We start from the raw sequence: 25,844 nt of genomic DNA on the forward strand, positions 1-25,844 counted from the left end.
GAAATGCAACAGATTTCTGTACCTTGATTTTATATCCTATGACTTTTCTGAATTCATGTATGAGTTCTAGCAACTTCGGGGTGAAGTCTTTTGGGTTTTTTACATACAGTATCATTTTGTTCGTGAAGAGTTAAAGTTTGGCTTCTTCCTTGCTGATTTCTTTCTTTTTGTTGTTTGCTGAGGCTATGACTTCCAGCACTGTTTTGAATGACAGTGGTGAGAGTAGACATCCCTGTTGTGTTCCTGATCTTAGGGGAAAAGCTCTCAGTTTTTTCCCATTGAGGATGATATTAGTTGTGGGTCTTTTGTAAATGGCCTTTATGATGTTGAAGTATGTTCCTTCTATCCCTATTTTCTTTCTTTCTTTCTTTTTTTTTTTTAAAGATTTTATTTATTCTTCAGAGAGAGAGGGAGAGAGAGCGAGCACAGGCAGACAGAATGGCAGGCAGAGGCTGAGGGAGAAGCAGGCTCCCTGCTGAGCAAGGAGCCCGATGTGGGACTCGATCCCAGGATGCTGGGATCATGACCTGAGCTGAAGGCAGCTGCTTAACCAACCGAGCCACCCAGGCGTCCCTTCTATCCCTATTTTCTTGAGGATTTTTTTTTTTTTTTTTACAGGAAAGGATGCTGTATTTTGTCAGATGCTTTTTCTGCATCTATTGAGAGGATCATATGGTTCTTATCCTTTCTTTTATTAATGTGGTGTATCACGTTGATTTATTTGCAAATATTGAACCACCCCTGTAGCCCAGGAATAAATCTCACTTGATCATGGTGAATAATCCTTTTCATGTACTGTTGGATCCTGTTGGCTTGTATCTTGAGAATTTTTGCATCACTGTTCACTGGGGATATTGGTCTGTAATTCTTTGTAGTGGGGTCTTTGGTTTTGGAATCAAGGTAACGTTGACCTCATAGAATGAGTTTGGAAGTTTTTCTTAAATTTCTATTTTTTGGAACAGCTTCAGAAGAATAGATATTAATTATTCTTTAAATGTTTGGTAGAATTTTCCTGGGAAGCCATCCTGCCCTGGACTCTTGTTTGTTGGGAGACTTTTGATAACAGATTCAGTTTTTTTGCTGGTTATGTGTCTGTTCAAATTTTCTATTTCTTCCTATTTCAGTTTTGGTAATTTATATGTTTCTAGGAATTTATCTGTTTCCTCCAAATTGTTCAATATTTTTGTCATATAATTCCTCATAATATTCTGTTAGTCATTTGTATTTCTGCAAAGTTGGTTGTGATCCTTCCTCTTTCATTCATGATTTTATTTATTTGGGTCCTTTCTCTTTTGGGTAAGTCTGGCTAGGGTTTATCGGTTTTGTTAATTCATTCAAAGAACCGGCTCCTAGTTTTATTGGTCTGTTCTTTTTTTTTTTTTCTATATCATTTACTTCTGCTCTAATCTTAATTATTTCCCTTCTCTTCTGCTGGTTTTAGTTTTATTTGCTGTTCTTTTTCCAGCTCCTTTAGGTGTAAGATTAGGTTGATTATTTGAGACTTCTCTTGCTTGTTGAGGAAGGCAGCCTATATTGCTATATACTTCCCTCTTATGACTGCCTTTGTCCTGTTTTCATTTGCATTTTCTCCCATTTAAAAAAAAAATTCTTCTTCGTTCTTTAGTAGGATGTTCTTTAACCTCCATGTATTTGTGGTCTTTCCAAATTTTTTTGTGTGGTTGACTTCAAGTTTCATAGTGTTGTGGTCTGAAAATATGAATGGAATAGGATCTCAATTTTTTTGTAGTTGTTGAGGCCTGATTTGTGATAGAGTATGTGATCTGTTCTGGAGAAAGTTCCATGTGCACTCAAAAAGAATGTATATTCTGATACTTTATGTGAATGTATCTGTATGTATCTGTGAAATCCATCTGGTCCAGTGTGTCATTCAAAGTCCCTGTTTCCTTGTTGATCTTCTGCCTAGATGATCTGTCCATTGGTGTAAGTGGGGTGTTAAAGTCCCTTACTATTATACTTTTTTTTAAGATTTTATTTTTATTTATTTGACAGACAGAGATTACAAGTAGGCAGAGAGAGAGAGAGAGAGGAGGAAGCAGGCTCCCTGCTGAGCAGAGAGCCTGATGTGGGGCTCGATCCCAGGACCCTGGGATTATGACCTGAGCTGAAGGCAGAGGCTTTAACCCACTGAGCCACCCAGCTCCCCCCTTACTATTATTCTATTATTATCAGTGAGTTTCTTTAAGTTTGTTATTATTTGATTTATATATTTGGCTGCTCCCAAGTTGAGGGCATAAATATTTACAACTGTTAGATCTTGTTGGATAGACATCTTTATTATGATATAGTGCCCTTCTCCATCTCTTATTATGGTCTTTGGTTTAAAATCTAGTTTGTCTGCTATTAAGTCAGGCCATTCCAGCTTTCTTTTGATGTTCACTAGCATGACTAATTGTTCTCCACTCCCTTACTTTCAATCTGGAGATGTCTTTAGGTCTAAAATAAGTCTCTTGTAAGCAGCATATCAATGGGTCTTTTTTTTTTTTTAATCTATTCTGACACCTGATGTCTTTCAATTGGTACGTTTAGTCCATTTACATTCAGAGTAATTATTGATTGATATGAATTTAGTGTCATTGTATTACCTGTAAAGTTGCTGTCCCTGTAGATTTCTTTCTAGTCTTTGTTGCTTTTGGTCTCTTTCCTGCTCAAAGTGTCCCCTTTAATAATTTCTTGTAAAGGTGGTTTGGTGTTCATGAACTCATTTAGTTCTTGCTTGTCTTGGAAAGTCTTTATCTCTCCTTCTATTCTGAATGACAGCCTTACTGTATAGAGTATTCTTGGCTGCATATTTTTCCCATTCAGCATGTTGAATATATCAGGCCATTCTCTTCTGGCCTGCCAAATTTCTGTGGACAGGCCTTCTGCCTACCTTTCATGTCTGCCCTTGTAGGTTAAGGATTTTTTGTCCCTGCCTGCTTTTGGAATTTTCTCTTTATCTTTGTATTTTGCAAGTTTCACTATGATATGTCTTAGTTTGACCCGTTTTTATTGATTTTGAGGGTAGCTCTCTGTGCCTCTTGGACTTGAATGCCTGTTTCCTTCCCCAGATTAGGAAAGTTCTCTGCCAAAATTTGTTCAAATTAACCTTCTGCCCCTTGTTCTACTCTTCTCCTTCTAGGGCTCCTTTTTTTTTTTTTTTTTTTAAAGATTTTATTTATTTATTTGACAGAGAGAGATCACAAGCAGGCAGAGAGGCAGGCAGAGGAGAGGAGGAAGCAGGCTCCCTGCTGAGTAGAGAGGCCAATGTGGGACTCGATCCCAGGACCCCAAGATCATGACCTGAGCCGAAGGCAGAGGCTTAACCCACTGAGCCACCCAGGCGTAGGGCTCCTTTGATACAGATTTTATTGTACTTTGTGGATTTGTTGAGTTCCCTAAGTCTATATTTGTGATCTAATATGTTTTCTTTGTCTTCTTTTCATCTTCATTATTTTCCATAATTTTATCTTCTGTATCACCTGTTTGATCCTCTGGTTCTTCCATCTTCGTTGTTATTACATCCAGTGGTTTTGCTTCTCAGTTACAGTATTTTTTATTTTGGCGGGACGAGTTTTTAGGTCTTTTATCTCTGCAGCCAGGGTTTCCCTCGTGTCTTCTTTGCTTCCTTCAAGCCCAGCTAACATTCTTATGACTGTTGTTCTAAATTCTTTGTCAGATATATTGCTTATACCTATTTTGAGAAAATCCCTGAGTGTGATTTCTACTTGGTCTTTCTTTTGGGGAAAATTCTTCCATCTTGTCATTATGTCTAGGTTTCTGTCTTTTGCTTTTATGAAAGCTTGTTTTGTTTCATGCTTGTGAGGAAGGGGTCATACACTGTCCAGGGCCTGGTGCTTCAGGAAGTGTTTCTGGTATGTGCTGTGTGCACTCTGTTGCTGTGTTTTGGTTGCTCTTTCCCACAGGTCAGTCCTCTACAGAATTCCTCCTTGCTTGCAGTGGGGAGTGTTTGGATCTTTAACTAGATGTGCTTTGATTTGTTTGTTAAGATAAGCCTGATTTGGGGGAGCGGGGGAGAAAAGAAACTGTAAGCTTGATTCCAAAGAAAGAAGGAAAAAAGAAAAGGGGGGGGGAGTCTGATCCAAAAAATGAGAAAAGGAAACAAACCAACAAATTAACAAAAAACTATAAGCCTGATTCCAAATTAAAAAGAAAAAAATATATATGTAAAATAATAATAAAAAAATAAAAAATAAAAAAGAAAGAAAGCCTGGTCCTATTTCCACCAGAACTAGAGCTGAGGCTTTGAAGCACTCTGTGATCAGTAGACTTGGTACATGGAGGGGCCTGTGTTGTTCTTCTGAGGGAGAGGCCCACTGCGCTGGCTCCCAGTTAGACCTGCCTTAGTAAGATGCCCCTCTCCAGGCTCAGAGGTGCAGTGTTTGGTATAAGTGACTCCAGCCTCCACTAGAGGCACTATGTTTCTTTCTGATACTTGCTGGGAGTTGGGGGACTAAGGTGAGGTGGAAGATGGCATCATCCCGCCCTCTTATCCTAGACAGGGGAACTTGGGGCCACTGCTGTTCAGGAGGTCCTCACAGAAAAGCAGTCTCCCCTCTTGAAGCCCAGGCTTCCATCAGATCCCTGCCCTCAACCTGTCTGTGCCTGACTGTGGGCATGCCCAGCACCATAGTTCTCCTGTGTTTTACCTCTTGCCATGGACTGGGATTCAAATCTCCAAATCTTAAAGGACCTGACAAGGTGTGGACCTGCTCCCCTCCCCCAGGGAGAGCCCTGCAGTGCCGCACCTCACACTGTTCTGTCCCAGAAAAGAAGCCACATGGCATACACATGGTGGCTGGCATCTATGATGAATGAAGCACTGTGAAAAGCTGTGACCAGGTCATCTATCCGATGCTCTCCTCTGTCCCCTGCTGTTGAAACAGTGCTCAGTGATGCTCAGTGGGCCTTTTGTCTTTGGAAACGCAAAATACCTTTTCCAAATGTACTCCAAGAAGGGGAGCATTCTCTCCCAGTGTGAGCTAGGGAACGCCCACACTACAGTGTCTTCTGGAATCTTACATGCTGCTCTCTCTCCTGTGTTCTCCCTGTCTCCCTGACTTCTCTGCAGGAAAAGGGCTTCTTCCCTTCTGTGGCACTGTGGCTTTTCTCTCCCCCAGGTCACATCTCCGGACCTTGCATCTGCCACATTCTCCCTCCAAATGTGCAGTTTTCTTAATCCTCAGATCGATTTCTTAGTTGTTCAAAATGATTTGATGTTGATCTAGCTGTGTTTGAGGGATGAAGCAAGTCCAGGGTCTCCCTACTAGTCCCTGCTTTCTTAACACTGGTGGATTGTTTCAAAATATTAAAGTAGAATTCCTATTAAAAATCTATAAATACTTTTGAAGTTTAAATACATTATCTCCTAATGAGAGGGACTAAAGTCTAAGATAAGTGAGGTGTTGGCACAAACTGTTTGAGTTGACAACAAAAGTGTAACTATGACCATAATTTCCTTTTTGCCAATGGTTATCACCTGTTTACTGATACCAGCCTGTTTCATAGCCTACATGAAGACTTCATTATTAAATGGAGCACTCTTTCATAAGTGTATTGACTTTCTTCTCTTAAGGAACATTCATTCTAAGGAGTTAGAGAATGGCTTAAACATGTATAAATCAGAAAACAGAAGTTTATTCATTCAGCAAATACTGGTCATTGTGTGCCAGACACTGATCTGGGCATTAGACATCAATCACCAGAAACAGATAAAAACATTTGCAGTCAGGTGGGAAGAGGAATGGAGACATAAACAATAAATATATTAAGACATGCATGTAGTATATTAGAAAAGTATAAAGGCTATGCAAAAAGGAAGATTTACAATAATGAGAGGAATTACACATGCAGGGAGGAGAGAAAGAACCATCAAAGGAGACTGAGAAGACAGAATCCTAAGAATTACATAAGAGAGTGCGATGATCTAGAAGTCTAGAGAAGAAAGTTTATCAAAATGGAGGGCATGATGAGTGGATAGGAGCCAGTCACTTAGCTCCTCAATGAGTTGGACGGGAAAAGAGACTGTAGGTTTTAGCAACAGGAAGTTCACATTAGTTGTATTGACAGGTTTCAGTAAATTTGTGCTGTTAAAATTCCTTTTGGTCAGAGAGAAAGGATCCCAAGAAAGACAATTATTGCTAAACTTTCTTCTTTCTGTGGTCTTGTGGTCCTAGTGGTATTTTGACCTTGGGTAAGTCAATGTGTAGCATCTAGATTGCTGTTCACAGAAAACTTAGGATACTGTTGTTTTTGCTTGAATGTCAGCCTGTTAGTGTGAACAAATGGCTGTTACGATTACACTGAAAGCAGCAGTAGGGACTGAGATTTCCGTTGTGAGAACCCCAAACTCAGAACTGCAGGAACTAGTCATTTAGTAGGTATCATCATTTAGATTCAGAAGAGCTAACTAGGAGGATCTGTGATGTGTGGGCATTACAAGCCGTTGACTCCAGGTGGCATTCCTCGAGGTTGCTATAGAAGTAAAGAAAATAGCTTACAGAGGAAAAAATGCAGCCCTGATTTTAACTGTTTAGTCCACTAAGAAAAACAATACCAAGTCAGGTGGAGACTTTGCCTTTTTAATTTTAGTTTAATGTGTTATTCTAGATTTAAAATACATATGATTAACTTGGTGTGTGTGTGTGTGGAGGGGGTGCTGGTAATCAGAAATTCAACATTTAAGTGACTGTCACCCTAGCAAGGGTATACTGAGCAGACAGAATCATCATAACATGTGGGCCGAGATGAGGCTGCTCTAGACAAGTCTCTCAAAGTTAATTGATGGAAACTTCCCACCTTCAAGAATTTTTTTTACCTTAGCAGTGCTTTGCCAAGACTGCTGAAACACAGCTGTGGGTTCTGTGCCAACACCCACATTGCCAGTGTCAGGAAGGATGTACTTTTAAACCTCTAATTTATCTAATAATGTCTTTAGGGTTGTGTAGGTTTGACATTGTGATGAAAATTCTTCCTAGCCTGGTTTATAATGAGAATTCAGTTTGCAACCTTAAAATGTATATTGTCTTGATACGCGGGTGGAAGGTACTAACAATTCAACTTAGAAAAAGATCTAAAATACTATCCTGTCCATCTAATGGGACTTATTTATGCATGATATTTGAAAATGAATGCAAAGTAGATGTTTTTATGCCAAAATAATTTATTGTGTTTTCTGCTCTGTACCAAGATGGTGATATACAGTGCTAAAGGAAAGCTACCTTTCAGATTCAGTTCCAGTCTGACTCCTTTTCTTTTTTCTATTGGAAAATGTAGATTGGACTCTTGTCGGCCTATAGAATGGAGATAGGAGAATAAGCTCTTGTAAATAAGTATTTTTAGACAGGCAGGAAATAGTACTCTCTTGTTTGAAATATTAAACTTTGTAACCAGTTGATGATAATATTTTTTTTGTTTATGGTATATGTATGGGTCTTTAAGAAAACAAGCAACACAATATCTGAAGGATTCTTTCCTCACTGCAAGAATTGATTACAGAGTTCAGCTTATGAAGCTTGACAGAGTCTGGATTTTTATCTTACAGTACATAACATTGAGAAAGTCACTATACACAGAAATTCAAATATGCATCCATTAACATAAATAGCTTTAATGAAGTGGCATGATTTATTTATGTGACTAAACTTGGAATTAAAACTGAATGGACCCCTAATTAATGATATTTCAACATTGTACAAAGCTATGAATATCATTTATGTATGGCTTAGATATAAACTAGACAAGGATTTATTTTTACCTATGAATATATAAAGTCTATACTTTGATGCCTAAGCAAACAAGAAAGTAATAAATTGGTATGCATGAAAACGTGTTCCCTTTTGTTCTCAGGATGTGAATTGCTTGAAGACAGGAATGGTAAAGCACTTCAGAAATATCTGTTAACATACATAAATAGCAAAGGATCTTTCTTGGACTGTATTTGAGGGCCTTATCATGATTAATTTGACTTTAAAAGAGCCAGTCTCTTAAAATGACACACACTGCCAAAGTTAAAAAAAAAAAGTTGAATCCTACTCTACTTCAGCAGTGTAATAACAATTTTAACCGCAGTTCTACAAACTGCTGTGAGTTTTGGCCATTCTCTGGTATTTGCTCTGCAATACATTTGCCAAACTTTGAGACCTTCATGCACCAGCATCGTAAATGCTTCTGTCCAGGGCTGTATGAGAAATGATGAAAGAAAGCAGTTTACTATGTTATTATCATGTTAGTTATTCCTGGTAATTCTCTTAAGAATGACAAGCTCTAATGATAAGCTTTTATTTGACTTGTATCAAATAGTCACTGATGTGAATGTTTTAAAATATATTTGCAATTCTGATTTTTCAGAAATAGTCACTTTGATTTCAGTCAAAATCATAAGAACTTATTCATGCTAAGTGTTACAGCTTTCTGACAGGTAGAGATAGCTGATGTGGGTGAAGTGTCTAGCTAGATGTTTTATATCTAGCTATTAGTCAGCTAATCCTCCTCCCTGCTTCACTGAAAATATTTTCATTCTGTCTGACAAAAAGTAAAAAATTACATTAACTGTGACTAAAAATGTATTGCAGGTGACACATTAATGAGACTAATGGTTCTTCCATTATTCTCTAAAGTTTTCACATTCTTACCTTTGGTGAACCTAGATTCTAGGTATTTTACTAATTACACTAAAGATGTCTTTTTCTTCCTTGGTAGTAGGAGGAATTCTAGGGAATATGATTACAATAGAGGTTTTTAGGTAATTTTAATATAAATTTTGAAACAGAAGGACTAAGTAAATCTTATAGTTATATACTAAAAGTCCACTTATGCAAAATATTTGGATGTCTCCAGTTAGTCAAAGTAAAGCATGATAGAAAGTTAAAAGTCAAGCAGTGCTGAGAGAGTTTATTTAGGTTTATGAGAAAAATTTAAAACTTATAAAAAAAAAAAACTCAGTTAACTTAGCATGAAAGGAGAAATGGATAGCATTTGGATTTCAAGGGATGTCATCAATTTATTTCATAATTGCTAAAGGGCAATAGCTTTCAAAAATTATCATAATCAAGATTCAGTATGTACTCATATGTTAATACAGAGTACTTAACCTTACCTCATATTCCCTAGTTCCTATTTTTTTTTTTAAAAAAGGGTGGCTGGGGGGTGGCTGGGGGGTGCCTGGGTGGCGCAGTGGATTAAGCCTCTGACTTCAGCTGAGGTCATGATTCCAGGGTTCTAGGATCGAGCCCCGCATCGGGCTCTCTGCTTATGGGGCTCTCTGCTCAGCTCTCTCTCTGCCTGCCTCTCTGCCTGCTTGATATCTCTGCCTGTCAAATAAATAAATTAAAAAAAAAATCTTAAAAAGGATGGCTGGAATCGAGTCCCACTTCAGGCTCTCCTCTCAGTGGGGAGCCTGCTTCTTCCTCTCCCTCTGACCCTCCACCCCAAGCCTGGCTTGTGCTCTCTCTCTCTCTCTCAAGTAAATAAATAGAATCTTTAAAAAAAAATGCTGGTCACATTCATAAAATTCATTTCATTAACCACTAGTGGATTGTAACCTACAATTTGAATAATACTGATGAATGATGATAATGATCATTTTCCTTTTTTTTTTTTTTTTTAACCCTTGAGGACTTCAAATATAAACATGGCCATTTTATTTGTTTCTAAACCACTCAACCACTCACTTTCTTGGTCTCACCTAAACCTTATTATCACAAATACTGCTCTAGCTCCAAAATCCTATACACATCTCAGACTACAATACTTCATCTTTCTAGGTTGTGTGCCCAAGTACTCCCTCTAGTTGTTTAATTACATTTAGACCACCTGATTTATCATTCATTTCTTTTCTTTCTTAACCCATTTAACGTTCATGGTCTAACACTATAATCACATGCTTAAAAAGATACTAAATTACAATGTTTCTTTTTCACCTGTTAATACTCACCTTGCAAAATCCCAAACCTTAATGAATTAGACAATTCTTTTTACCAACACATTTTCCAGCGCATGGACATAGATGGAGAAAATTGTACAACCAGAAAGACTGGTTTTATTTAAAAATTGTCACAGTGTTTTAGCAGTGACAGTCCTACTCTGACATGACTGTTTCATACCTACTTTCTCTTCATCCCTTCTGCCCCATATACTTGTATCCTCACCACCCAGTTGATAACCTAACCCATTGGTTCTCACAGTGTGGTCCCTAGCCCAGCAGCATGCACCTCATCTGGAAACTTGTTAAAAATGAAAATTCTGAAGTCATACTTAAGACCTAGCGAGTCAGAAACTCTGGGGATGGGACCCAGCAATGTGTTTTAAGAAGCCTTGATGCTGATGCCTATAAAAGTTTGAGAACTACTGATCTAACCCCATACTTCATTGAGAAGCCATTCTCCAGAATGGAAGCTCCAGAGATGGGTTATTTTTGTTTTTGTTTTAGAAGTATAGTTGACATACAGTGTTAGTTTCAGGTAAACCACACAGTGAGTCAACAATTATACATTATGAAAAGTTCGCCACATATAGTAACCCATCTGTCACCATCCAAATTTAGTAAGATATTGACTGTATTCCTTATGCTGTACTTTTCATCCCCATGACACTGATCTTATAACTGGGGGTTTGTACCTTTTAATCCCCTTCACCCCTTCCCAGTTCCCTCTCCACTGGCAACCACTACTTTGTTCTTTGTATTTATGAGTCTATTTCTGGTTTTTTGTTTGTTCGTCTGTTTTTTGGATCCCACACAAGAAGTGAAATCATATGGTCCTTTTTCTGACTTATTTCACTTAGGTCCATCCATTTTACCGTGAATGGCAAGATTTCAGTCTTTTTTATAGCTAACTTTCCATTGTATATATATATATACCACACCTTCTTTATCCGTTCATCTGTGGATGGACATTTAGGTTGTTTCCTTATCTTGGCTGTTGTAAATGGTGCTACAACAAACATAAGGCTGTGTATATCTTTTTTTTTTTTTTTCAGCATAACAGTATTCATTGTTTTTGTACCACACCCAGTGCTCCGTGCAATCTGTGCCCTCTATAATACCCACCACCTGGTACCCCGACCTCCCACCGGTGCCCCACCCCTTCAAAACCCTCAGATTGTTTTTCAGAGTCCATAGTCTCTCATGATTCACCTCCCCTTCCAATTTCCCCCAACTCCCTTCTCCTCTCTATCTCCCCATGTGTATATCTTTTTGAGTATGTGTTTTGACTCTCTTTGGGTAAATCCTCAGAGATGGAATTACTAGGTTGTATGAGATCTCTTTTAATTTTTTGAGGACCCTCCATGCTGTGTTCTGTAGTGGCTGTACCAATTTACATTCTCACCAACAGTGCATGAGGGTTCCAAAGGCAGGAGTTTTTGTCTTTTTTGGTCATTTGTATCCTGAGCACCAGAACAGTGCCTCAAACACTGTAAGCCTCAATATACTACTGTTGATACAAACCTTTAGATGGGAACTCTCTGATTTTCCTACTAAGAAATCTAGAAACCTCCCTGCATCTTTACCAATTTTCTTCCTTTCTTTTCCAACTGGTGAAATGTTCCTTATGCTATCAAAGGTCAGCAATTTCCAGATATGTTTTGGATCGATCTTCTTCCTGCCTTCTCAGGAGCTTCACTCCTTTGGTCATCCCCCATTTCCTGCATTATCTTTCAGTCTTTCTCTACTAGATTACTTCATTTAGTAAACAGTCACATTCTACACCATGCCAAAATAAGAACCAGCCCTGTCCTCAAATGCCCTTTCAGTTACTGCCACACCTCCTTGCCTCCCACTTACCCATTCTAATCTTATTTTCACCTCCACTATTCAATGTTCTTAACAAAGTCAATGATTTTTTGAACATCTTTATTGAGATGTAATTCACACAGCATAAAAGTCACCCATTTAAAATATACAGTTCAGTGGTTTTAGTACATTCATAACTGTTTAACCATCACTAACTATTATCCAAGATTCAGAACATTTTCATACTGCAAAAAGAAACCTCCTACCCATCAGCAGTTACTCCCTATTCAACTCACCTCTCTGCCCTAGGATACTGCTGCTATACTCTGTTTCTGTAGGTTTGCCTATTCTGGACTTTTTATATAAATGGAATCATAGAGCATGTGGTCTTTTGTGACTGGCTTTTTTTTTTTTTTTTTTTTACTATTTTATTAAATCTCAACTTTTATTTCAAACTTAGTGTTTGTTTTATAAGGAGAATTTGGTAAACATAGAAAATATCAAAAAGACATTAAGAATTACCTCTACCCACCATGTCACTCCCTCCCTTGCCTAAAAGGCACATGAAGTCCTTTCTTCCCTTATCTAATTTCATTTCCAGTGGTCAGACTTTTAAATATAATCTCACTTGTGTGATATGTGGAAAGGTAAACTTTCACTGAAAATGCATTTTTTTTTGCCACTGTACTAGATGGCTTTCTTTTCTACCCCAAACCACTCCCTATACATCTCAGCTTTGATCCTTGTCCTGGGTGCCTTCTTTGTTCCCTATTTTTCAGTTTGCTTCCCCTGTGGAAGGCACTAGCAGAAGTTAAGAAGATGGGAAGAAAGTAAGGTCAGGGTGTTTGTTAACTGGGCTCCTATCACTGGGCTCCTGTGCACAGGCTTTACGTTTGTAGTGTGGACTGCTGTGTCTCTGGGATCAGAGGCTGCTCCTTCCTCCCTTGTGATTTCAGGCTTTGAAGTTTTGTGACTGGCTTCTATTGCCATATTATTTCTAAGGTTTATCCACATTGTAGCATGTATGAATATGCTGCTTTTATTTATCCAGAATCGGTTGATTGGTTGGTTGGTTGTTTCTACTGTTTGGTATTAAGAATAATGCTGCCATGAACATTCAGGTACATGTTTTTGTGTTGCTGGGCTATGTAAGAGCTTCAGCATTTTTAAGGAACTGCCAAAGCAGCTGTACCAGCTACAAGAATATTGTTGTGGCTTGTTTTAGAAAAACAGTCTGCCAAATCTGTTATTTTTTTAATTTTAATTTTATTTTTTAAAAGATTTTAATTATTTATTTGAGAGAGAGAAAACAAGTGAAAGCACAAGGGCAGGGGTAGGGAGAAGCAGACACCCCGCTGCGTAGGGAGCCTGATGCTGTGGGGCTCAATCCCAGGACATGGTGATCATGACCCGAGCCAAAGGCAGCTCCTTAACTATCTGAGCCACCCAGGTGCCCCTGCCATGTCTGTTCTGGCCACATAATTCACATCCTTCACACATTTAAAATACACTCCCCTGACTCCCACCCCCCATAATGTCTCCCAGAGTTCTATCCCTTATCGGCCTCAGGCTCAGACTAGAGGTTTAGGAACTCAGTGAGGTCAAGTGCAGGTGAGATTCCTTGGGTACAATTTCTTGATGAAAGCCTCTTCAGTATAATTCCACTTGTTATAAAAATGTGGTGACTAAAGGAAGCAAACTATCTGGGCACCTGGGAGACTCAGTGGGTTAAGGCTCTGCCTTTGGCTCAGGTCATGATCTCAGGGTCCTGGGATTGAGCCCTGCATCCAGCTCTCTGCTCAGCGGGGAGCCTGCTCCCCGCCCCCCACCTCTCTGCCTGCCTCTCTGCCTCCTTGTGATCTCTGTCTGTCAAATAAATAAATAAACTCTTAAAAAAAAAAACCTATTTAAACCCTTCCTAGAACTCCCCAACATACAGTGGTGAGGCATGAGATAACTTTCCTATTCTGAAAGGGTTTGGAAAACGAGGCAATTCTCTTTTTATAATTTCTTCCTATGTGATGCAGTCTATTTCAGTAGTTTTAAATATCATCCATACATTCATGACTTCCAAATTTCCTATCATCTCTGAGCTCCACACTACAATGTCTAATAACTTTCACTTCATTTGATACCTTCATTAGGGTATCTCAAAGGTATTTCCAACTTAACATGCTTTAAAATTAACTCTTGTTTTCTTCTTTACCCTGTGCTTCCACAAACCTGTTCTTTTCCTGGTTTCTCCGTCTAAGTGAAGGATGCCACCATTCACCTAGTTGCTCAGACCAAAACCCAGGACTCAGTCTTAATTCTTTTCTTTTATTTCTATATTCTAATAATCAGCAAGTTCTGTATTTTCTTTTTTTAGAATATATAATTTTTTTTTCAGTTTCACCTGGATTACAACAATCTCCTTATTGGCCACCCTCCTCATTCTTTCCGATTTCCTTTAGCACAGCAGTTAAAGTTATATTTTAATTAATATGTCTGGGTGTGGCTTGCTCTTGCTCACAACCTTCAGTAGCTTCCCAGTGCACTTTTGAGTGCGATCACTTTCCTTTCCATGATCTATATGGTTCGTATAACTGGCTGTTGCCCATCTCTCTGACCTTATTCCCTGCCATCTTCCCTCTTTATCCACCGTACTTCATCTTCTCTGGGCTGTTTTCAGTTCTTCACACATACCAAGCTCTCAGAAAGGATCTATACGCATGCTGTTTTCTCTGCCTGGAATGTTCTCTCTCAACTTCCCAAATCCACAGAACTGAATCTTTCTTATCCTTCAAGACATGGATTCCTGACCCTCCCCCTTCTATAATTCTGTACCCTATTTGTTTCTTTTATAAAACATCCCAATTTTAGGGGCACCTGGGTGGCTCAGTGGGTTAAAGCATCTGCCTTCGGCTCTGGTCATGATCCCAGGGTCCTGGGATCAAGCCCCGCATCCAGCTCTCTGCTCAGCAGGGAGCCTGCTTCCCTTCCTCTCTCTGCCTGCCTCTCTGACTACCTGTGATCTCTGTCTGTCAAATAAATAAATAAAATATTTTTTAAAAAATCCCAATTTTAAGTAGTGTCCTGTTTGTTTACTTATTTATCATCTGTCTCCCTAACTAGATTTTAAGCCCTACTGGCCATGTCTGTGTTACTCACCAGTGTATATCCAGAGCCAAGGTAGAGTGTATAGCACATAATATGCACTCAATAAATATGTCTTGAATAGTGTTTAAAGACACAATTTTGTTTTGAGACAGATATGTTAATAATTGGTAATAATATCAAATGTATTATTTCCTAATTCTTACTGAAATAGGCCTTTTTTATTTCAGTAATTGCCCTTCCTTTTTGGCTGCTGCTTTAGCCAGAGCCACATCAGACGAAGTCCTTCAGAGTGACCTTTCTGCACATTATATCCCAAAGGAAACAGATGGCACGGAAGGGACTGTGGGTGAGTACCTTTTCTACATTATTTGTTTAAAAATACTAAAATATTCTCATGTATAGTAACCACAGAGAATGTCTACACATATGAAATCTAATTATGTTTACCCACTTGTTGATTTTATAGCGGTAGCAAGAGAAAAAAATGCATGTATTTCAAACTAGTCAATAAAAGGAGAGAAAAAGGGACGCCTGGGTGGCTCAGTTGGTTAAGCACCTGCTCTGGTCATGATCCCAGGGTCCTGGGATTGAGGACCCACATTGGGCTCCTTGCTCGGCGGGGAGCCTGCTTCTCCCTTTGCCTGATGCTCCTCCTGCTTGTGTTTGCTCATGCCCTCTTCTCTCTCTCTGACAAATAAATAAATACAGTCTTTAAAAAGAAAAAAAAAAGGAGGGAAAAAGAAAAATACAGGTATATTTTGAAAATATGATAATTGGAGCAAGAGATTAATATAACAATATTATCCAAATATGGTCTGATAATATCAGAATATTAACAGAATTAATAAAATGCCTAGATAAGTGGAAAGAGTAAAGTGAGAAGTGTGAAGACACAACAGAAAAGATGAGAGAAGGAGGGGAGAGAGTTTGAGCAAGACATACTTTAAATATTTAGCTTACCTTTAATAATCCAAGTTAAAAAAATCATATAAAAATTAAAGAAATCAGTTGTAACAAAACTTCTCATTAATTATATTAATTTTTTTAAAGATTATTTATTTATTATTTTGACAGAGATCACAAGTGGGCAGAAAGGCAGGCAGAGAGAGAGGAGGAAGCAGACTCCATGCTGAGGAGAGAGCCCAATGCAGGGCTCGATCGGCAGTACCCTGGGATCATGACCTGAACCGAAGGCAGAGGCTTAACCACTGAGCTACCAAGGCGCCCCTATTAAATTTTATTTCTACCAATAAATAAGTAGAGTTCTACATGACAACTATGTAACATGTGATTTCATTGCATGGATCACTGTACATCTTTATTCCAGGCAAATTAAGAAGCTTTATTTATTTATTTATTTATTTATTATTTATTCATTTATTTGTTTATTTATTTATTTTTAAGGATTATATTTATTTGAGAGAAAGCACAAGCAGAGGGAGTGGCGGGCAGAGGGAGAGGGAGAAGCAGGCTCCCAGAGGAGTAGGGAACCCGACGTGGGCTTGATCCCAGGCAGATGCTTAACCACTGAGGTTCTCAAGTGCTCCTAAGATGCTTTATTAATGAAGGCATATTTATTAACATATTAGGCTTATACATATTTTACAGGATCTAAGGAAATAGCAGTTTTTGTAAAAATTAGGAATTCCTGGGGTACCTGGGTGGCTCAGGGGGTTAAGCCTCTGCCTTCGACTCAGGTCATGATCTCAGGATCCTGGGATGGAATCCCACATCGGGCTCCACACTCAGCAAGGCGCCTGCTTCTCCCTCTCTCTCTGCCTGCCTCTCTGCCTACTTGTGATCTCTGTCAAATAAATAAATAAAATCTTTTTAAAAAATTAGGAATTACTACTCAAAATTGTTAAGGAATTTTAATATTTCACTTTGTTCTATTATAAGCATTTGCCTTTAAATATGGTGCATAAGGAACAGAGCATATATTAATGAATGAGAATGAGATCCCAGAGAACTTGAGGCAGATACAAAAGTAAATATATCTGTTCTTCCTCTGTCTTTCTAGATCATTTTTTTTTCTAGATCATTTCTAGATCATTTTTGATAGAAAATTGGCAAGAAAGGAATTCCTTCTCTTGTTTTTACTGAGAGTAGTTGATTCGCTTGGAACCAAATTGCTCCAGAGTCAACTTGGGTGGAATTCCTGCTACAAAGCATTCCTCTGGTACTGATGCATGTCATGAAAGCCCTGTAATGAAAGATGAGGGAGACGAACTCGGCTTCAAGGCAGCCTGGGCGGTGGCTGACTCAGCTCCAGCTCAGTACAGTGACATTAACGACTAATGAGTAATTTACAGCTGTGAGGGGGTGGATTGTTACTTGGGACAATTTTCTCTTTTTTCACACCCTTTTTTATTTTATTTTTCCATTTCAAGCAGCAATTATTTATATGCTGATGTTCTACACTCCCTGCAGAAGGAGAATACTTAACGTAGCAAGACTGGAGTGTAGCCCTGCATGCTTGCTTTAGAACTGAACCCCCATAAGATAGCAAAGTGAAATGAAGAGGTTTTTTTTTTCTTTCGGTGGTATCATTGGTCATTCTGATTTTCTATTTTTTCAAGAGATTACCCAGTGTTGTTTCCTTGCCAGGGTTGTGATTCAGAATGATCTATTGTAATTCTAACTCTTTGCAAATCCTTAATCTCTTTAACCCAAATCCCTCAGTTTGAATTGCACTGAGGAGAATCTGGGTGTGGGGGTGGGCAGACAGGGTTTATCCGTATGCCAGAGTGGGAGAGGAGCATGCTGGGTAAAGCCTGCACTGCTGGTTTCAAGGCACTCAAGTCCCCACTGAATGCCTTTGCCTCTCAGTTGTTTCCAAAAATAGACTTAAAAAAAAATCCTTAACCTAAAGTTCTTTTCATGTTTAGGTCATCTCTACCAGAGTGTTTGCTAAACAACCTTGTATCAATTTGAAATATCCCAATGTAAAAATTAAAAACAAGAAGGGGAAAATTGTCACTAACACAGAGGAAATTAAAAGAATTTTTTAAAAAAAGCCTTTATTTATTTGGCAGAGAAAGAGAGAGAGAGAGCACAAGCAGGGGAAGCCGCAGAGGGAGAGAGAGAAGCAGGCTCCCTAGTGAGCAGGAAGTCCCATGTGGGACTCAATCCCAAGACCCTGGGATCATGACTTGAGCCAAAGGCAGACAGACACTTAACCAACTGAGCCACCCAAGGCATTCCAGAGGAAATTAAAAGAATTATGAAAACTTCGTGTAAATAAATCTGAAAACCTGGGTGTTTTCTAGAAAAATACAAATTGACAAACTTAACCTAAGAAGAAAGAGTTTAAGATTGTCAAGGAGCTATCTTCTAAAAAAGGACAAAGAATAGGTAATTCTCCTGGTGAACATGTTTAAATGAGCAAAGATAGACAATTCTAATGGTTTTTAAAATGAATTATCCAATTGCATATGGAAGGAAAATTTGCAAAACATAAAACTGATATGAAAACTTGCCTGAAATAAAGCTAAAGAAGGAAATGAGAGATCAATCTAAGTATCAATGTAAAAAATCCTAAGTAAAATATTTGTGTATTGAGTACAATAGTTTATTCATTCATTTATTGAGGGCCTACCATAAGGCTCACATTATGCTGAGACCATAAACAAAACAGAAAAAATATGAAGTCCATTAGGATAATTGATATATTAAGGTCAAAAGAAAAACACCAGAATAATCTCAAAAGATGCCCAAAGAAGCATTTTATAAAATTCAATGACCCATTCCTAATTTTAAAAGTATACGTAAAAAGTAGAACTAGATGAGTACATCTTGGACTTTGTAGGACAAAGTTTGGCTCAGACCAAAATCTAGCATGTATGCATAATGTGTACTTAAGAATTTTTTGGTTGCAAGCAACCACTAACACAACTCAGACTAGCTTTAACAAAACAGAATTTATTGGCTCCTCTTTAACATATGGGCTACACAACTAGATTCAAGGCCTCACATGATTCATCTTAACCCAACATTTCTCCAGATCTCCGCTGTCTTCCTCCTTCCCTCCCTTCCTTCTTCCCTCCTTTCCTTCACCCCGTCCCTTTCTCTCTCTCTCTCCCTCCCTCCCTCCATTCCTTCTCTTTCTCCCTTTCTTTTTTTCTTTTTTTGAGTTGGCTCCACATCCAACATGGGGCTCAAACCATGACCCTGAGATCAAGAGTCATTTGCTCCACCGACTGAGTCAGCCAGGACTTTAATTTTGATTTTATGTTCAGCTCCATGTGGTGGCAAGATGACTGCTAGAAGCACTAGGTCATCATCTGCCCATCATCTGCTTACTCAAATTAAGCAGCAAAGTAAGAGTAACTTCACTCAGTTTTTCATACATAAATCGCAGGATTCACTCTAACCAGCTCAGCTTGGATTATTTCCAATTCCTGAACCAATCAGTATAGTCAGAGGAATGTGGTTGTCTAATTAGCTAGACTGGATCCACATATTTTACCCCCAGATGCACATGGACTGCGAGTAGAGAAGGAAATGTCCCTGGCAGAAAGAGGAATGTTTGCTAGGTGGCAAGTAACACATTAAAGCAAAGTTCTGACTCAAAATAGGTAATAAAGCAAAATAACTAGGAATAAATTCATTAAGAAATATGATGTCTTCGGACACCTGGTTGGCTCATTTGTAAGAGTATGTGACTGTCTATGTCTGGGTTGTGAGTTTGAGCCCCACATTGGGAACAGAGATTACTTTAAAAAAAAAAAATCCTGGATCCTATGTTAAAACCCTACTGAGCAACATAAAAAGGATTTAAATTAATGAAATAATATAACTTGTTCCTAGATAAGACTCAATATGAAAAGACATCAAATTTTTTTGCAAATTACTCTACAAATTCAAGATGATCCCAAAACAATGGCAACAGATTTCCCCCCTCAAATTTGCCAAAATAATTAGAAAACTCATCTGGATGAATAAACAGGTCAAACTACAAATTGACATCTTTTAAAATTAATATTAGGTAGGAAAGCTAATCCTCCTGATCTGAAAACATGTTATAAATTATGATAGTTATAAAATAATGGTACCACTATAGAAATAGGTGGAGCGATCAGTGAAACCTATAGAATAGATGATAAAAAAGCATACATTTTTTAGTAGTTACTTTATGTAAGTTTGCATATCCATTTATTCAGTAAACATCTAATGAGCCCTTGCTATCTGCTAGGTACTGAACTATGACTAATCAAGTACGATTAAGACACAATCTGTATCTACAGTCTAATTTGGGAAATGAAGAGCATGGGTGTCAGAGTCAGACAGACCTGTGATTGAAATGGTTTTACTTGTTTGTGAAATGTTCCAGAGACAGAGGACGTAACACACACTTAAATAATGTTATCTATTGTTATAAAATGTGGCAAGAGCTATAGTAGATGGTGTGATGGGAACATAAGGGAAGAAGCAACTGGGAGGGGATAGGAACAGATATACTGGTTTACTAAATATTAGAGGAAACTGGTATTGCCTCCCCTAACCAGTTGAATCTACCCAGCGCTGCCCCCAAAGACAGCACAGTGATGGAAATGTTCTCTACCTGCCATTGGTCATACATAGTTACGGAGCATTTGAAGTATAGCCAATGTGACCCAAACACTGAATTTTAGGTTTTACTTAATTTTAATTAATTTAAACTTAAATGGCCACATGTAGCTAGTGAGAAACCTTACTTGACAGTGCAGGTCTATATAGTAAGAGTAATATACAAGCCAAAGAATGATATAATGGTTTCTATTATTTGGGAAGCTGAGAACTATCCTGACAGTTAATATCAGTGATTTGTTTCACCCTCACTCCACTCTCCCTCAGTGTTTCCAAAATCACTTACTGTTTTGCAATTCTCTGTTGTGATTGAGTCAAACCCACACCTATGCTGCTGCAAAGACCAGTTGGGTTGGAGTGCTACAAATAGGTAATTGCTGGCTGAAAGAGATTGTTTCTGGCAACTGGTGCTTTAAAAAATAAAGACTGAAGTTTGTCAAAACAATAAAAATACTAGCTTGTATTTTTCCCTCTTATATACACCTTCTCAGGTTCCCCTTGTATAGGCACCTCCCCAGGTGGCATTTGCTTGCTAAACTTCCTTTCTCTTTTAAATATACCCTTGATTTTCAGTTATATAAAAATGTCAAGGGGGATAGAGCCAAAAACATGGTTTACCAATGTATACTATGTTAATGAGAAGAAAGGCAACTGAAAACCTTCAGATAAGCTTTCTGAATATAGTCACTGTTGGAAGGATTTTGAATAAGAAAACAGGTAAATGAAGTTGCAGATTAAAGCAACAGCAGGGAAAGAAACAGAAAAGTTCCTGGGCCATTCTAGAACACAAAGTCTCTCTCCTGTGGGATCTGTGTTCTAGAGCAGAGGAGTCACGTGCAGCTATTGCCCATCTGGTACACGTTTTCTCAGGCTGTCAAGCTATATCTGATTTAGTAAAGTGGAAAAAAATAAGAATTTTTGAAGAATTCGAAAGCTTTTTATCTGAGATGTAGGAATCTCTAAAATATTGGCTTGAGAATACTTAATCTCCCCTTGGTTATTTAATAGCTGCATCTTGAGTAGAGGGCAGCTGGAGCTGGGGTGATGTGAGATACAGTCTCTTCAGCACTAGTCAGTATTGCCTGAAAGGTTTACACACCTGTCCCTCCATCGAGGGCTGCAAGTCAGCCTCCCAAGTCAGCTTATCTACTCTACTTGATAGGTCAAGTAGTAGACTTAACAGTCTAAGGTGAAGAACCCTCTGGTTGTTATCTCCTTTGTTCTACCCAGGGTTACACCCATAAGACAGAAGTTTTTTTGTTTTGTTGTTGTTGTTTTTTTAAAAAGATTTATTTATTTGATAGATCACAAGTAGGCAGAGAGGCAGGTGGGGGAGGGGGGAAGCAGGCTTCCTGTTGAGCAGAGATCCCGATGTGGGGCTCGATCCCATGACCCGAGATCATGACCAAGCCGAAGGCAGAGGCCTAACCCACTGAGTCACCCAGGTGTCCTGACAGAGTTTTTTTGTTTTTTAAAGATTTTATTTATTTGATAGAGACATGGCGAGAGAGGGAACACAAGCAAGGGGAATGGAAGAGGGAGAGCAGACTCTCCGCTGAGTAGGAAACCTGATGTGGGGCTCAGTCCCAGGACCCTGGGATCATGACCTGAGCCAAAGGCAGATGCATAGCGACTGAGCCACCCAGGCACCCCCTAACAGTACTTTTTTCCTTAGAAAAGTACTTTTTTCCTTAAAGAATTAAAAAAAAAAACTTTTACCACATTTGTTAACCTTTAGCTAAACTATTTAAGCTGTTGCCAAAAACTTTTAGGGAACTGGAAGGAGGTAAAGGAAGAGGTCAGAACAAAGACAGAGACAGAAAAAGTTTATCAAACTCTCATTCCTGTAGTTGGTAAATAAATGATGTTTTCATAAGTCTTTCATAATCCAGTTGGTTGGATAACTACTGTTCATCTTTCAGTCATTCATTTTCTTTTTAAAGATCTTATTTATTTATTTATAATTTGACGGAGAGAGAGCACAAGCAGAGGGAGCAGCAGGCAGAGGGAGAGGGAGAAGCAGACGCCCCACTAAGCTGGGAGCCTGATGCGGGTCTCGATCTCAGGACCCCGAGACCATGACCTGAGCCAAGGGCAGATGCTTAGCCAACTGAGCTCCTCAGGCCCCCCCTTCAGTCATTCTTCTAAGCAGGGGGAGTTTGGCTCTCCAGATGATAACCACGGCAACCAACAAAAAGGGAACCAGTGCTCGGAGAACTTTGAGGGTTGGAAGAAATCCAGTCTAGGAGTAGATTCAACCCTGGCCAGAGGTTTTCTCCTCATGACATAAGAATATCATAGTGGCAGTTGCTGGGTGATGATTTTCTACTAGATTGGTTGTCGTTTTCTCTCTTCAGAAGCAACATTTCATTTCTCTTCAGGAGGAACTTCTGTTGAGCAGGTACTTGATGAAGGTGACCTACTTCTGTCTTTACCAAGCAGGCAAGTGAAAAGCAGCTTTACAAGGCTCTTCACTGGGGGTGTCTGTGTTTCTTTCACAGAGATTGAAACAGTGAAATTGGCCCGTTCTGTCTTCAGCAAACTGCACGAGATTTGCTGCAGCTGGGTGAAAGACTTCCCTCTCCGCAGGAGACCCCAGCTTTATTATGAGACGTCAATCCATGCCATCAAAAACATGCGCAGGAAAATGGAAGACAAACATGTCTGCATTCCTGACTTTAATATGCTCTTCAATCTAGAGGTAAAGGGCCCTTCTCAAGAGTCAATGAGATTTAAAAAAAAACACCTTCATGGTCTTATTTTTCTACAAAGAGAACTTCTAATATACCTCTAATAGTATCCTGATGGTTTGGAATAGGACTGACGGCAGAGGGGCACAAATTTGCTTGCATCAGAAAACAGAAAAGAAACTATTTTATGTTATTTTGGTTTGTTTGTTTATTTTTAAGTAAAATCTACACCCAACGTAGGGCTTGAACACCTACTCAGAGATCAGGAGTCACATGCTCTACTGACTGAGCCAGCCAGGTGCCCCGATTTTATATTATTTGAATAGGTAATATATTCATACGGTTCAGATTGGAAAACAAAAATCTCTCTTGTCCTTGTGTCTTGGACGCTCAGTTCCCTTCCATGAAGGCAAGGGAAGTTACTATTTTTTTGTGCTATTCTATAAACTATAATATAAGCATCAAAGAAAATTGCCATGCTTCAATAAAGCTGTTTTTTAAAAAGGAAACTACAGGACAATCAGATGGTGTTTATTCAGTTCCCACATTACTATGTTGTTGAAGCAACGTAAAACACAAACATAAAAGGATGACTTTAAGACTGAGACAGTTTTCTGATTTACTGTGATTCTCTTTTTAAAATCTCAGTTTCTGAGATAAGGAAAGTAGATGGAATTACATTTCATGAATCTCTGTGATTGACAAATTGGATCATATGAGTCCTGTCAGCTTAATAACCATTTTCTTGTTATCTTTCTCTTCTTTTTCTATTAACTGTATTCTGTTAGTGCCAACAGAGATAGGTTTGTTTCCTCTGCCTGTCACTTGCTTCTTTTCTTCACTCAAGTCCATAACTTAAAAATTACAATGTAGTAATTTATACAAAGCACAATATTTCCTTTATTTAGCAGCTAAATTTAAATTTTAGCTAACTGTCAAGGTCTGATAAGCAGTGATGGTAGGTTGGTAATTGGTGCTTATGGTGCAAAGATAGATCAGCTTTGTTTCCAAATTCCTTTAGAATATGTGAATATCCTTGTTTCCAACTGCTACCATGCCCATGCAAATGTTACCTTAAAGGTGAACTTTAATGTGACAAACAATCCTCCTATCACCACACCCACTTGAAATTATACTCAGATCTGAGGGCATTGTTAATGTTCATTGACCTGGTTGGTTTTCATTTTGCTTCAAAATCAGCCCAAAGGCCTAACTCAGAAAGGAACACCTTGCTTTAGAGAAACAGTTTTGAAGGCAATTTGGCAACACATACTTAGAATCTGTATATTTTCACTACCATTGATCTGGTAATTTCACTTTTAATTTTATATCATAAGGACACAAATGCAGGTAATTCTTACATATATGTTTTGACATAAATGTCTTACATAACAATTTCAATAATAAACTAGAAATGATCAAAGTCATATAGGGAGTAACTATAATATGGTCATAAGATGTATAGTACATATTCATTTCAAATGTCTGAGTAATAATGACATGGGGGAAATGCTAATGATATGCTAAATGACAAAAAGGATTAAAAATTTTATGTATAGTATAATTCTAATTTTGGTTTATCTAAAATATATATGTAGAAAAAAGACTGGTTATCTATGAATGGTGGGATAATATAGATTTCTTTATTAGTCCAAATAAACAATATATCATCTTTATAACAGGGAAAACTTTTCTTTATTTAAAAGGTACACTAATTTTTTTAAGAGGTCCACTTGGCTGTCTTCTGTTTCTTTGGATGCTATATTGTTTAAGAATCTCCCTACCAATCTGACATTGTTTAAAGTTATACTCTCATGGCCTCAAAAAGGTATTGTTGTTCCCTCCTTCTTTGTGATGATCCCACATCAGCTCACTCATCATGTAAAAACTGCTTAGATATGCTGTTTTTCAATTTTACCCATATCCTACCAACTGAGTTGTTTAAAAATGAGTACTACCTTAGTATAGGTAGAAATTCTCCAGATCAGGACTTTTTTTTCAAGATAGTTCTGTTTAATTAACTAGTTGTAATGTCTGTGTTAGATGTTGATTCCATAATATTTGGGTATTTTTACTCTGTGGACATTTATATTTGGTACTTTTGTAAATGTAGTATACTCTTTAAAAAGAATTTTTTCTGGGATGCCTGGGTGGCTCAGTTGGTTGGGCATCTGCCTTCCACTCGGATCATGATCCCAGGGTCCTTGGGATTGAGTTCTGCATTGGGCTCCACCTGCCTGCCACTTCCCTCTGCTTGTGTTCTCTCCCTCTCCCTGGCAAATGAATAAATAAAATCTTAAAAAAAAAAAAAAGGAATATTTTTTAAAAGATTTTATTTGAGAGAGGGAGGAGCAGGGGGAGAAGGACAAGCAGAGACCGTGCTTGAGTGCAGAGCCCAACACAGGGCTTGATCCCATGACCCTGAAATCATGACCTGAGCCAGATTAAGAGTCAGACCCTTAAACAACTGAGCCACCCCCATGTGCCTAAAAAGAATTTTTTCAAAACAGATATACCTGTTGTTTTAGTAGTTCTTCCAAATCCCTAGCTAACAAATGAGGCAAAAAGCACAAGAAAATTACCTGATTTACTTTGTATATTTGATTTCCTTTGAATGACAGGGCCTAGACTCAGTTCCTAGAGCCCAAGTATTAAGTCAAAGCTTGCACATGAAAATGATTACATACTGTTGCCTAAAGGGAGTCCAGGACTCGAGTGAGCATTCAGTGAGCTACAGA

General features: G+C 38.4%; 1 protein-coding gene across 1 annotated transcript in view; it reads left to right on the top strand.

Moving 5' to 3' along the window:
* Window positions 1-25,844, top strand: part of PPM1E (protein phosphatase, Mg2+/Mn2+ dependent 1E) — a 213,912-nt gene that overhangs the window by 176,143 nt on the left and 11,925 nt on the right. Inside the window, exons 2-3 of the mRNA XM_059380582.1 lie at window positions 15,076-15,194; window positions 22,918-23,117. Coding sequence (XP_059236565.1) covers window positions 15,076-15,194; window positions 22,918-23,117 — 319 coding nt within the window. The remainder of the gene's footprint in view (window positions 1-15,075; window positions 15,195-22,917; window positions 23,118-25,844) is intronic.

This window comes from Mustela nigripes, chromosome 16 (assembly GCF_022355385.1).
Source record: "Mustela nigripes isolate SB6536 chromosome 16, MUSNIG.SB6536, whole genome shotgun sequence".
NCBI classification, from domain to species: Eukaryota; Metazoa; Chordata; class Mammalia; order Carnivora; family Mustelidae; genus Mustela; species Mustela nigripes.